General features: G+C 41.6%; 1 protein-coding gene across 10 annotated transcripts in view; it reads left to right on the forward strand.

Annotated features, from left to right (window-relative positions):
• Positions 1–12,595, forward strand: part of LOC140734874 (suppressor of tumorigenicity 7 protein homolog) — a 191,826-nt gene that overhangs the window by 66,155 nt on the left and 113,076 nt on the right. For 2 of the 10 annotated variants that reach the window (XM_073059518.1, XM_073059520.1), the window contains exon 1: positions 10,576–10,870. The exons of 7 other annotated variants lie outside the window; for them this stretch is intronic. In XM_073059518.1, coding sequence (XP_072915619.1) covers positions 10,849–10,870 — 22 coding nt within the window. In that variant the 5' untranslated portion in view covers positions 10,576–10,848. Of the gene's footprint in view, positions 1–10,575; positions 10,871–11,599; positions 11,824–12,595 lie in introns of those variants that run through there. One more of the 10 variants, XM_073059519.1, reaches the window with a different exon arrangement.

The following is a 12,595-nucleotide window of genomic DNA, read 5'->3' on the forward strand; positions in this document are numbered from 1 at the left end:
TCTGATCTTAATCAGCTGGCCGAGTTTATTTTTATTAATTGCTTTTAAGGCTGGCCTGTGAGATACGGAAACAGAGGGGCCTGGAATGTTGTTGTTAGCATGGTAAAATTATCATATGACATTTAAATATTCTGAAAAAATGAGTGCTCAGTATAAATTTAATCAATTCAAAGCATTGTGACTTAGATCGTCAGGCTCCAGGTGGTGTTAGACTATGAATTTGGTGTCACTTCAAAGCAGAAACTTCTCCTGCAGCAAGCTCTTAAAGCAACCAATAAAAACTGTTGAATGGATCATGGAAAATGCAGAATATAAATCCACTGATAAACCTATGGCTCTATGGGAGTGCTATTTGTATTCCTGGCCACAGTTACATCCTGGAGACTGGAACTGAAAGCAGGGTCACAGGTGATGGTGAGATGATATGCAAAGGTTGATCTTGACACCAGCTGGAAAAATGAGAGTGTATGAAAAATATTCAATAGCTTAAAATAGTCTATCCACAATTAAAACTGAACAAGGATAGATTAGTGATGTGAATGATCATAAATGTAAACTATCAGAGCAAATTTTGATTATGGATTATGATTATCTTTTCCCATGCTGAGAAATGGGTACCAGGCAGGATTGTACTGAGATAGATTTCAGAAGGATTCAAAAACTAGTGATATAATGGACTGGTATACAAAGAAGATGAATTCATATTCAAAAGTCCTATCATTCCAGACTTTCTGTGGACACATTGCACATAATTAAATAATTTCCCACTCAGGATCAATAAAGTGCTTATTATAATAACCTGTTTTGGCATTAATATTCTGTCGATTTCTCGGATCCTGAAGACATTTGACTATACTTCTGATGTTGGTTTCTCTATATCAAAATTGTAAAATAATTTCAGCATTCTTGAAACCACCATTTTCCATTAGCTGGGAAATTGCAAATGTTTGCAGGGATAATACTTTTTGAATATAAAATCCTTGATGGAACTGCTTCCACTGTAGTAGAGACATCAGAGAATAGTTTTGATATCCTAGTTAAGGAGTAGTGGGGATGTGGTTGGATGGCAAACATGAGGGAAGTAGATCATTATTTTAAAATTATTATTAAGAGTACGAGAAGAGAATGGGAGATGTTTTTTATGGGCAGGGTATGGGACAGTGTAACAAATGGTGCTCCCTTATTGGGGACTCCCACTATTTCTCTGTCCTTATGAATGACTGAAGCCCCATAACTACTACATCCAATTCCAACCTGAACGTACCCTGACTTGGTCAATATTTGTTCTGAGGGTCTATATTGAAAGAAAAAAAGAAAATATTTTAGAATGCAGAAATGGGGGCCTGCATTTCAAATGTTTATCCAAGTTTCATTAAAAGAAGCAATGTCTTTAAGTACATTATGGGCAAATCAATGCTGACTGCATTCAAATGGTTATAATGGTATAAATGGTTACCAAGACCAAGGAGATGGTGGTGGACTTTAGGAGATCTAGGCCTCATATGGAGCCAGTGATCATTAATGGAGAATGTGTGGAGCAGGTTAAGACCTACAAGTATCTGGGAGTACAGTTGGACGAGAAGCTAGACTGGACTGCCAACACAGATGCCTTGTGCAGGAAGGCACAGAGTCGACTGTACTTCCTTAGAAGGTTGGCGTCATTCAATGTCTGCAGTGAGATGCTGATGATGTTCTATAGGTCAGTTGTTGAGAGCGCCCTCTTCTTTGTGGTGGCGTGTTGGGGAGGAAGCATTAAGAAGAAGGACGCCTCATGTCTTAATAAGCTGATAAGGAAGGCGGGCTCTGTCGTGGGCAAAGTACTGGAGAGTTTAACATCGGTAGCTGAGCGAAGGGCGCTGAGTAGGCTACGGTCAATTATGGAAAACCCTGAACATCCTCTACATAGCACCATCCAGAGACAGAGAAGCAGTTTCAGCGACAGGTTACTGTCGATGCAATGCTCCTCAGACAGGATGAAGAGGTCAATACTCCCCAATGCCATTAGGCTTTACAATTCAACTGCCAGGACTTAAGAACTTTTTTTTTTTTTAAAGCTATTATTAATGCTTTTTGAGTTAGTGATTTAGATGCATATCATATTATTACTGAGTTAAGTATTGTATGTACAACAAGTGTATGGGACATTGGAAAAAATGTTGAATTTCCCCATGGGGATGAATAAAGTATCTATCTATCTATCTATCTATCTATCTAATGTCCTTTCTATATTGAAATTCCCAAAAAACTGCATATTGCCTTCTAAATAATGATTCATATAAATGATACACACGCTTCTTTATCATCATCATTCTTTAATTCCTGATAATAAAACCTTAAATATTATTGGACTTTTTAATGTTTTGACAATTTACATTTGTGCTTTCAGAGGATTATGCTTTGAACTCATATCCAAATCTAGTTTATCCAAGCCTTTTATATCTTTTTGTTGTATGTTTACTTGCAATTTTTGTTTAAATTTTCCAAGATGAATGAAAACACCTATCCACAGTAAAAAAGCATCTTCTGACGGTGTACATTGTGATCTACAAGATGCAGCGTTTTAAAGCTGAGCACCAACATAATATCTGTTCCCTCTGTTCATCAATCTCATGCTTTGATGTTTCAGATTTCAAAACATTGTCCTATATACCTGGAAGAAATGTAAACCTTGTATTGCCTCCTGGTGTATCCCTGTCATCAGGCAAAAGACTGGTTCTGGTTTTTGGCACCCTTTGTCTTCTGCTGGACGTGATAATCATAAAAGTTGCGACAATGTGATAAATCAGAGGGTTGAGGCAAACCTATTGGGAAGAAACCTGTGAGTCCAGAGCGATCATGTGTGCCTCGTATGTTCATCCTTTCATTCTCGTGAACCTCCTCTGGACCCTCTCCAATGTCAGCACGAAGGAGCCCAAAACTGCTTACAATACTCCAACACACACAAAATGCTGGTGGAACACAGCAGGCCAGGCAGCATCTACAGGGAGAAGCACTGTCGACGTTTCAGGCCGAGACCCTTCGTCAGGACTGAAGGGTCTCGGCCCGAAACGTCGACAGCGCTTCTTCCTATAGATGCTGCCTGGCCTGCTGTGTTCCACCAGCATTTTGTGTGTGTTGTTGTTTGAATTTCCAGCATCTGCAAATTTCCTCGTGTTTGCAATACTCCAAATGTGGTCTGACCAATCGCTTATAAAGCCTCAGCATTACATCCTTGCTTTTATATTCTAGTCATCTTGAAATAACACTAACCTTGCATTTGCCTTTCCTTATTACCAACTCAACTTACAGGTTAACTTTTAGGGAATTGTGTACTAGAACTACCAAATCCATTTGCACCTCCAATTTCTGAATACACTCCCTATTTAGAAAATAGCCTAGATCTTTATTCCTTTTACCAAACTGCATGACTATACACTTCCCTAAACTGAAGTTCATCCACCACGTCTTTATGGCATGCTGCTGGTCTCTTCCACACTGAAGACTGACACAAAATACTTATTGAGTTGGTCTGCCATTTCTTTGTCTCCCATTATGACCTCTCCAACATCATTTTCCACCAGTCCAATATCCATTCTTCCTTCTTTTTTACTCTTTCAGTATCTGATAAAAACTTCTGATATCCTCTTTTATATTATTGGCCATTTTACCTTCATATTTCATTTTTTCTCTGCTTTTTTTTTGTTTCCTTCTGTTGGTTTTTTGCTAGCTTCCCAATCCTGTTGCTTCCCACTAGTTGTTGCTATTCTATTTACCCTCTCTTACTGTCTCTGACTTCTCTTGTCACCTGCAGTTGCCGTATCCTCCCTTTAGAATGTTTTTTCTTCTTTGGATCAACTTCAGCCTGTTCCTCGCTCATGCCTCTGAGGTTACCTTTATTCAACTGAAATACTGATATATCTGATTTTAACTTCTTCCTCTCAAACTGCCGAGTGAATTTGATCATTATATGATCTCTATCTCCTAAGGGTTCCTTTACCTTAAGCACCCTAGTCAAATCTGGTTCATTACACTGCACCCACTCCAGAATCGGTCATTTATCTGGAATGCTTGACCACAAGCTGCTCTAAAGACCCATCTCGTAAACATTCTACAAGTTTCTTGTCATCCAGCACCAACCTGATCTTCCCAGTCTACCTGCATACTGAAATCTCCTATGACCCGTTCTGACATGCCAGTCCTCCACTGTCGTGATGAGGCCACACTCAGGTTGGACAAGTAACACCCTATATTCTGTCAGGGTAGTCTCCAGCCTGATGGCATGAACATCGATTTACTGAAATTCCGGTAATGCCCCCCTACACCCTTTACCATTGCTAATTCCCTTTATTCTCTCCCACCGTACCTCCTCTCCTGCCCATCATCTCCCTCTGATGCCCCTTCCCCTTTTCTTTGTTCCACGACATTCTGTCCTCTCCTATCAGAATTCCCCTTCTCCAGACCGGTATCTCTTTCACCAATCGACTTCCCAGCTCATTGCTTCACCCCTCCCCCGGTTTCACCTATCACCTTGTGCTTCTCCTGCCCCCTCTCCTCCTCCCAGCTTCTAACTGACTCCTTAGCCTTTTCTCTCCAGTTCCGATACATACAGGATCTCAGCCTGAAGTGTCAACTGTACTCTTTTCCAAAGATGCTGTCTGGCCTGCTGAGTTACTCCAGCATTTTGTGTGTATTCTCCTGTGACCATTGTAACTTTGCCCTTCTTACATGCATTTTCTATCTCCTGCTGTAATTTGTACTATTCAGAGGCCTGTATATAATTCCCATCAGGGTCCTTTTACCCTTGTAGTTTTTTATAACTCTACCCACAAAGATTCTACATCTTCCGATCCTAAGTCACCTCTTTCTAAGGATTTGACCTCACTTTTTAGATAGATAGATAGATAGATACTTTATTCATCCCCATGGGGAAATTCAACATTTTTTCCAATGTCCCATACACTTGTTGTAGCAAAACTAATTACATACAATACTTAACTCGGTAAAAATATGATATGCATCTAAATCACTCTCTCCAAAAGCATTAATAATAGCTTTTAAAAAGTTCTTAAGTAGTTTACTTAAATACATTAAATACATTAAATACAATCAACCCCGGCACTTAACATATCTTACTCCTGGCGGTTGAATTGTAAAGCCTAATGGCATTGGGGAGTATTGACCTCTTCATCCTGTCTGAGGAGCATTGCATCGATAGCAACCTGTCGCTGAAACTGCTTCTCTGTCTCTGGATGGTGCTATGTAGAGGATGTTCAGGGTTTTCCATAATTGACCGTAGCCTACTCAGCGCCCTTCGCTCAGCTACCGATGTTATACTCTCCAGTACTTTGCCCACGACAGAGCCCGCCTTCCTTACCAGCTTATTAAGACGTGAGGCGTCCCTCTTCTTAATGCTGCCTCCCCAACACGCCACCACAAAGAAGAGGGCGCTCTCCACAACTGACCTATAGAACATCTTCAGCATCTCACTGCAGACATTGAATGACGCCAACCTTCTAAGGAAGTACAGTCGACTCTGTGCCTTCCTGCACAAGGCATCTGTGTTGGCAGTTCAGTCTAGCTTCTCGTCTAACTGTACTCCCAGATACTTGTATCTTTTTTGTTATCAACACACCTGCCTGTCCTTTTGATACAATGTGTATCCTTGGAAGTTAAGCTCCCAGCTGTAACCTTCTTTCAGCCAGGACTCTGTGATGCCCACATTATAACAGCCAATTTCTAACTGTGCTACAAGATCATCTGCCTTATTTTGTATATTTTCAGTCCTGTACTCACCACCCTCCTTTTCCATTTTGTCTTCATGTTGCCTGAAGTTACATTCTTATCCCTTTCTAAACTTTGTGCCTTATTCTTCATTCTGGAAGCTTCAGTAACCTCTCCTGCACTCTCCTCTTTTACTTTATTCATATTTTTCCAAGCTGTTGAACCCAACCCTCTACCATTTAGTTGTAAGCCCTATCCATGGCCCTAGTTATATGATTCACTAGGATGGTTCAGGTGGAACCTGTCCCATTGGAACAACTCCCTCCTTCGCCATTACTGGTGTCAACTTCCCATGAGTTCAAACCCACTTCCCCCACACCAATTAGAGTGCATCTAATTTTTTGATCTTGTTAACCCTGTGTCAATTTGCACCTGGCTCAAGTAACAAAACAGAGATTATTACCATTTTGGTTGTGCCTTTTATTTTAGTCCCAAGCTGCTCAAATTCCCTCAGCAGAATTTCTTTCCTTGTTCTTCCTATGTCATTAGTACGTGCATGGACCACAACAGCTGGATAAATCCCTCACCACTCTGCAGGTCAGATGAGATGTCCCGAACCTGGGCACCAGGGATACAGTACAGTCTTTGGGACTCCCAATCCTTACAACAGAGAATTATCTTTATTCCCTTGACTATACTATCCCCCTCTTGAATGGCTCTTTGAACCACATTTGTCCTTCCTACAGGTCCCACTCCCATCTTCACAAACAATAACAACCTTAAACCTGCTGGGCAAGCTCAAGGGTTGAGGCTCCTTCAACCTTACCCCTTTAATCCCTCCGCTGTAGCCACACCTTCTTGTCCAAATTTGAAGCAGTTAATTGAATGGGTGACTGCCTCCAGAATCAGTGTCCAGGTAATGTTCCCCCTCCCTGATGCATTGCAGTGTTTGAAATTCAGATGCCAGGTCATCGACTTTGAGCCGAGTTCCTCAAGGAACCAACACTTATGGCAGATGTGGTCCACCATATCATGCAGCTACAACAGCTTAAGGTAGAAACAAATAGTTTTGCAAAGACAAGTGGACAGAATATAAAATAAGCTTGAATGAGTAAAATATTAATAAGAAAGTAAAAAATAGAAAATAAAAATGATGTGGCTTCTTCATAATTGCGTCAATGTGTTGGGCCCAGGATAGATCCTGTGAGATATTGATGCTCAGGAACTTGAAGCAGCTCATCCGTTCACTGCTAATCTCTCAATGAGGACGGGCGTGTGTACTCCCAAGTTCCCGTTCCTGAAGTCCACAATCCATTCCTTGGTCTTGCTGGTGTTGTGTGTGAAGCTGTTGTTGCAATGCCTGCTCGACCAGCCGGTCTACCTCACTCCTCTTCGTCACCATCTGAGATTCTGCCTAAAACAGTGGTGTCGTCCGCAAATTTATACGTGGTGTTTGAGCTGTGCCCAGCCACACAGAGATGGTAGGCAGATAACTCCACATATAAGATCATAAGACAAATGATCAAAATTAGGCCATTTGACCCATTGAGTCTGTTCCGCCATTCATGGCTGATTATTTTTATTTCTCCTCAGCCTCACTCCCCGACCTACCCCCATAACCTTTGACCAATCAAGAACCTATCAATGTCCATCTTAAGTACACCCAATGACCTGACCTGTGGTAACAAATTCCACAAATTCACCACCCTCTGGCTAAAGAAATTACTCCACATCTGTTTTAAATGGATGCCCCTCTATCCTGAGGCATTGTCCTAGACTCCCCCACCATAGGAAACATCCTTTCCTCATCTATACTGTCTCGGCCTTTCAACATTAGAAAGGTTTCGAAGAGATCCCCCCCTCACCCTTCTTAATTCCAGTGAGTACAAGCCCAGAGCCATCAAATGTTCCTCAAATGATAACACTTTTCTTCCCAGAATCACCCTTGTGAACCTCCTCTAAACCCTTTCCAATGCCAGCGCATCTTTTCTTAGATAAGAAGCCCAAAACTGTTCACAATACTCAAGGTGAGGCCTCACCAGTGTCTTATAAAAACCTCTGCATCCCATCCCTGCTCTTAATTTCTAAACCTTTTGAAATGAATGCTAACATTGCATTTGCCATCCTCACCACTGACTCAACCTGCAAGTTAACCTTTAGCGTGTTATACACAAGGACTCCCAGGTCCTTTTGCATCTCAGATTTTTGGATTTTCTTCCCATTTAGAAAACAGTCTGCACATTTATTTCTTCTACCAAAATGCACAACCATGAATTTTCCAACATTGTATTTCATTTGCCACTTTCTTGCCTATTTTCTTAATCTGTCTAAGTCCTTCTGCAGCCCTCCTGTTTTCTCAACATTACCTGCCCCTTCACCAATCTTCATATCATCTGCAGACTTGGCAAAAAAAAGCCATTTATTCCATCATCTCAATCATTGATATACAGCATAAAAAGAAGCAGTCCCAACACCGACCCCTGCAGAATACCACAGTCACTGGCAGCTAACCAGAAAAGGATCCTTTTATTTCCACTTGCTTCCTCCTACCAATCAGCCAATGCTCTAAACATGCTAGTAACTTTCCTGTAAAACCATGGGCTCTTAACTTAATAAGCAGCCTCATGTGTGGCACCTTATCAAAGGCCTTCTGAAAATCGAAATATACAATGTCTACTGCATCCCCTAAATCTATCCTACTTGGAATCCCTCAAAGGATTCCAACAGGCTCGTCAGGCAAGATTTTCCATGAAGGAAACCATGCTGACTGACTTTGTCCTATCTTGTCATGTGTCACCAAATATTTCATAACCTCATCCTTAACAATTGACTCCAACATCTTCCCAACCACTGAGGTCAGGCAAAGTGGTCTATCATTTCCTTTCTGCCGCCTCCCTCTTTTCTTAAAGAGTGGAGTGACATTTGCAACTTTCCAGTCCTCTGGAACCATGCCAGAGTCCAATGATTTTTGAAAGATTGTTACTAATGCCTCCACAATCTCTACTGCTACATCTTTCAGAACTCAACGGTACAGTTCATCTGGTCCAGGTGACTTATGTACCTTTGGGTCTTTCTGCGTTTTGAGAACTGCACTTACTTCTCTTCCCTCACACCCAACATCTGGCACACTGCTAGTGTCTATCACAGTGAAGACTGATGCAAAACCCTCATTTAGCTCATCTGCCATCTCCTCATCCCCTGTTATTATTTATCCGGCTTCATTTTCTTGTGGTCTTATATCCACTCTCATCTCTCTTTTATTTTTTTATATACTTGAAAAAGCTTTTTCTATCCACCTTGATATTGTTTGCTATCATGCTTTCATATTTCATCTTTTTCCTCCTAATGATTCTTTTAGCCACTTTCTGTAGGTTTTTAAAAGTTTCCCAATCCTTTATTTTCCCACTAATTTTTGCTTTGTTGTATGCCCTCTCTTTTGTTTTCATATTAGCTTTGACTTCCCTTGTCAGCCACGATTGTACTCTTTTGCTATTTGAGTATTTCTTTGTTTTTGGAATACGTCTACTCTGCACCTTCCTCATTTTCCCCAGAAACTCAAGCCATTGTTGCTTTGCTGTCATCCCTGCCAGCAGCTCCTTCCAATCTACTTTGGCCAACCCCTCTCTCATACCACTGTAATTTCCTTTACTCCACTGAAATACTGCTACATCAGACTTTACTTTCTCCCTATCAAATTTCAAGTTGAACTCAATCATATTGTGATCATTGGCTCCTGAGGTTTCCTTCACCTTAAGCTCCCTAATCATCTCCGGTTCATCACATTACTGGTATAGCTGATCCCCAAATAGGTTCAACAACAAACTGCTCAAAAAAGCCATCTAGTAGGCATTCAATAAATACACTCTCTTGAGATCCATTACCAATATGATTTCCCCAATCTACCTGCTTGTTAAAATCTCCCATGACTATCATAACATTGACCTTTTGACACACCTTTTCTATTTCCCTTTGTAATCTGTAGCCCACATCCCAGCTACTGTTTGGAGGCCTGTAAATAACTGCTATCAGGGCCTTTTTACCCTTGCAGTTTCTTAACTCAACCCACAAGGATTCAACATCTTCCGATCCTATGTCACATCTTTCCAATGATCTGATGCCATTCTTCACCAGCAGAGTCATGCCACCCCTCTGCCTGCCTTCCTATCCCTCCAATACAATGTGTAACCTTGGACATTCAGCTCCTAACTACAAACATCCTTCAGCCACAATTCAGGATCTAAAAATTTTGTACAAATCCATTCAAACGCTTTATCAAATATGCTCTAAAATCTGTGCATGCTGAGTGCACTAAGTTTCAATTGGAGGTGTCTTTTAAAAAAACATATGTTGGATTTGTCACAAGTGATATGCCCTTCACTGCTGTGTGCCAAGTATCCACGACTGAACATTTAATTTGCCTGTCAATTTTGTCTATTTTTTTAATCTTTGGCCACAGTATGAAGAATTATTTTAGTGCCATCCTGCACAGAGGTAGTCTGGCTCATCTTACAGTATGAAATTTACAAATTTCACCAAACGAATAGGCAGGAAGGTCAATGACATAAGGGAGTTCTTGAGATGTGTCATTAGCTGCACAGCCCTCAAATGTTCTTGCAAGTTTCCCTCATATTATAAACTCAATTGCCTGCTCCCACTTGCAGATCTATATTTTATAGTTTCAATACAAAACAGTCTTGGCTGCTGTATCCCAGAGGGGAAACTACGGTCTTTGCATTTTGCACCAAAAGGCTCCGTCCCAAATCTCTTACCATTCACTCTTTTTTCTGCTGCTGGCCATGGTTAGGAGGGAATCGGTCTTTGCAGTAAGTGCCTTTGACGTCACTCAATATATGCAGCCTGTGCTATTGTCTTACTGTGTCTGGTCTCAGCTCTTCATTCAGACTCACTGCAGCAGGACAGGGGAGTGAGTGCTCGCTTGCTCCTTCCTTTCTGTGGGATTTCCACCAGAAGCTTTTGGCACTCACTTGCAAGAGAAATATAAGCGGTATTTTGTTCAGGACTGCCGTGGGTTGTATCAGCTTTCACGCTTGAACAGGGCAGCTGCCAGCCGCAGCGCCGGGCTGCATTGTCTAGTTTCATGACCCCCGCTGTGTAGCTCCTCATCGCTTTGCAGCATCTGAACCAGCCATGTTCGGCACGGAGTCTTCATGTAAGTACAGTACAGGAAGAGTTCAGTAATAATTAGCTTATAAGCGTTGTGCCGTGGCATTGTTTTATTGCATGGAGTCAGGGCCACTTCACACAATGAATTCCCTGCTCCCCTTAGAATAGACATCAGTGCGAAACGAATCTGAACGATCCATGTCACTGCAACTGTTCTGGAGGGTTTAAGGGAATGATTTTTTTCTGTTCCTGTGATCATTCTGTACGGCGTGTGTCAACAACACATATGTGATCAAGCTGCCCGAAATAACAAACATTAATTCCGTTACGGCAACGGCAATAAACCAGGCGGCGAGGAGCGGCGGGGCTGAATTTGTTACAGAGTGCACTACAGAGAATCTCTGCTCGTGGCTCATAAATTATTTCAGCGACTTTACCACAGTACATTTTGCTGAATATTTTAAGGCCTAGCCAGAGAATTGAGAACGACAGTTTGTGGAAGTTCTACAATTCTAGAAGCTCCTGGTATTTCAGTGGGGTTTGTAACCAGCTCCCACAAATGAAGGCGATGTAAATATTATCGACAAATAATAGACGACCAGCAAATAGTCTTTTCACTCTGTGCCCCACCCCTCCCCCTGTCCCTCCCCATCAGTTTTCACTGGAGACACAATTTATTGACAGGAGGTCCAGACATTGCATTGGGGGGACCCTTTGGTTCTCTGGTCTGGTTGTCTGCTCTTTGAGATGCCACGGCAGCTGGGCAAATGGATGTGTGTGCTTGTTGTGAGCTAGCTGATCTTGGAGGAGCACCGTAATTTGCGTGAGGCGGGAGTGGGTCTGTTATCATGAAGTGAGCTGTTATTTACAGGGCTCCCTGGTTTGATAAAGCCGTCCACGCGTTCCCTACAGTTCACTCTTGTGTTTGCTGATGCCTCTTGCTGCCGTGGTTACCAGATTGCGATGGCTGAAAATTGATATCTCTTGCAAGCTGGCGTAGTAAGTACGGGGTTTTCGATGGTGTCTGTAGGTGGTACATTGCCCCCGTTATCCCTGCAAGAGGATGGAGTCGCTAATGTGGCTTTTACATCCAAACCTAGGACGGATTTAAGTGCCGCTCAAAGTAACATCTTGTTGATCACTAAATATATTCTGTTCTTACCTTATGGTGTGATGTGATATGACAGTGAATCATTTCTCTTTTTTTATTGGAAGAACCAAAATTAACTTGGAGAGCCTGTGTTGCAGGGAATGTTTATATTTTAACCTGTGGATTTAATGTTGATTCATATCCTGGGGGCTTTGTAGTTTTGGCGGTGCAAAGGAGTCTGGAAGCAAAATGACAAAATGGCAGTTATCAATGGGTTACTTTCATTTTATTTTCATAAAGAAGCTCCAATAAAATGTTTAGCTTGGCATAATACTTTTTGATGAATCTGCTCTTGAGAGTTCAGCATATTTTTTCCCCTGTTATTCTGAGAAGCAGAGAGCTGTCTTAAAATCCTGCAACAAAAAAACCACTCTGTGCTGAGAGGATTAAAAATGGGGTCTTTTTTCTGGACTGAAAATATATGCCTGGATTAATGTCGCTGTACTTATCTTTTGCCTGCTAAGGGGACTGTCATATTTATTTTCAAACAGTGAAAAAGCGAGTTAAATATACAGTAACATCAGCAATTTCTGCCCTGTATCTTGCTGGCGAGGCACTTAAAGGATGGAAGAAAATAGTACAGGGTTTATTGACTGTTCATGGCGTTGTATTCAGTCTGGT

Source organism: Hemitrygon akajei, chromosome 10 (genome assembly GCF_048418815.1).
Source record: "Hemitrygon akajei chromosome 10, sHemAka1.3, whole genome shotgun sequence".
Lineage (NCBI taxonomy): Eukaryota > Metazoa > Chordata > Chondrichthyes > Myliobatiformes > Dasyatidae > Hemitrygon > Hemitrygon akajei.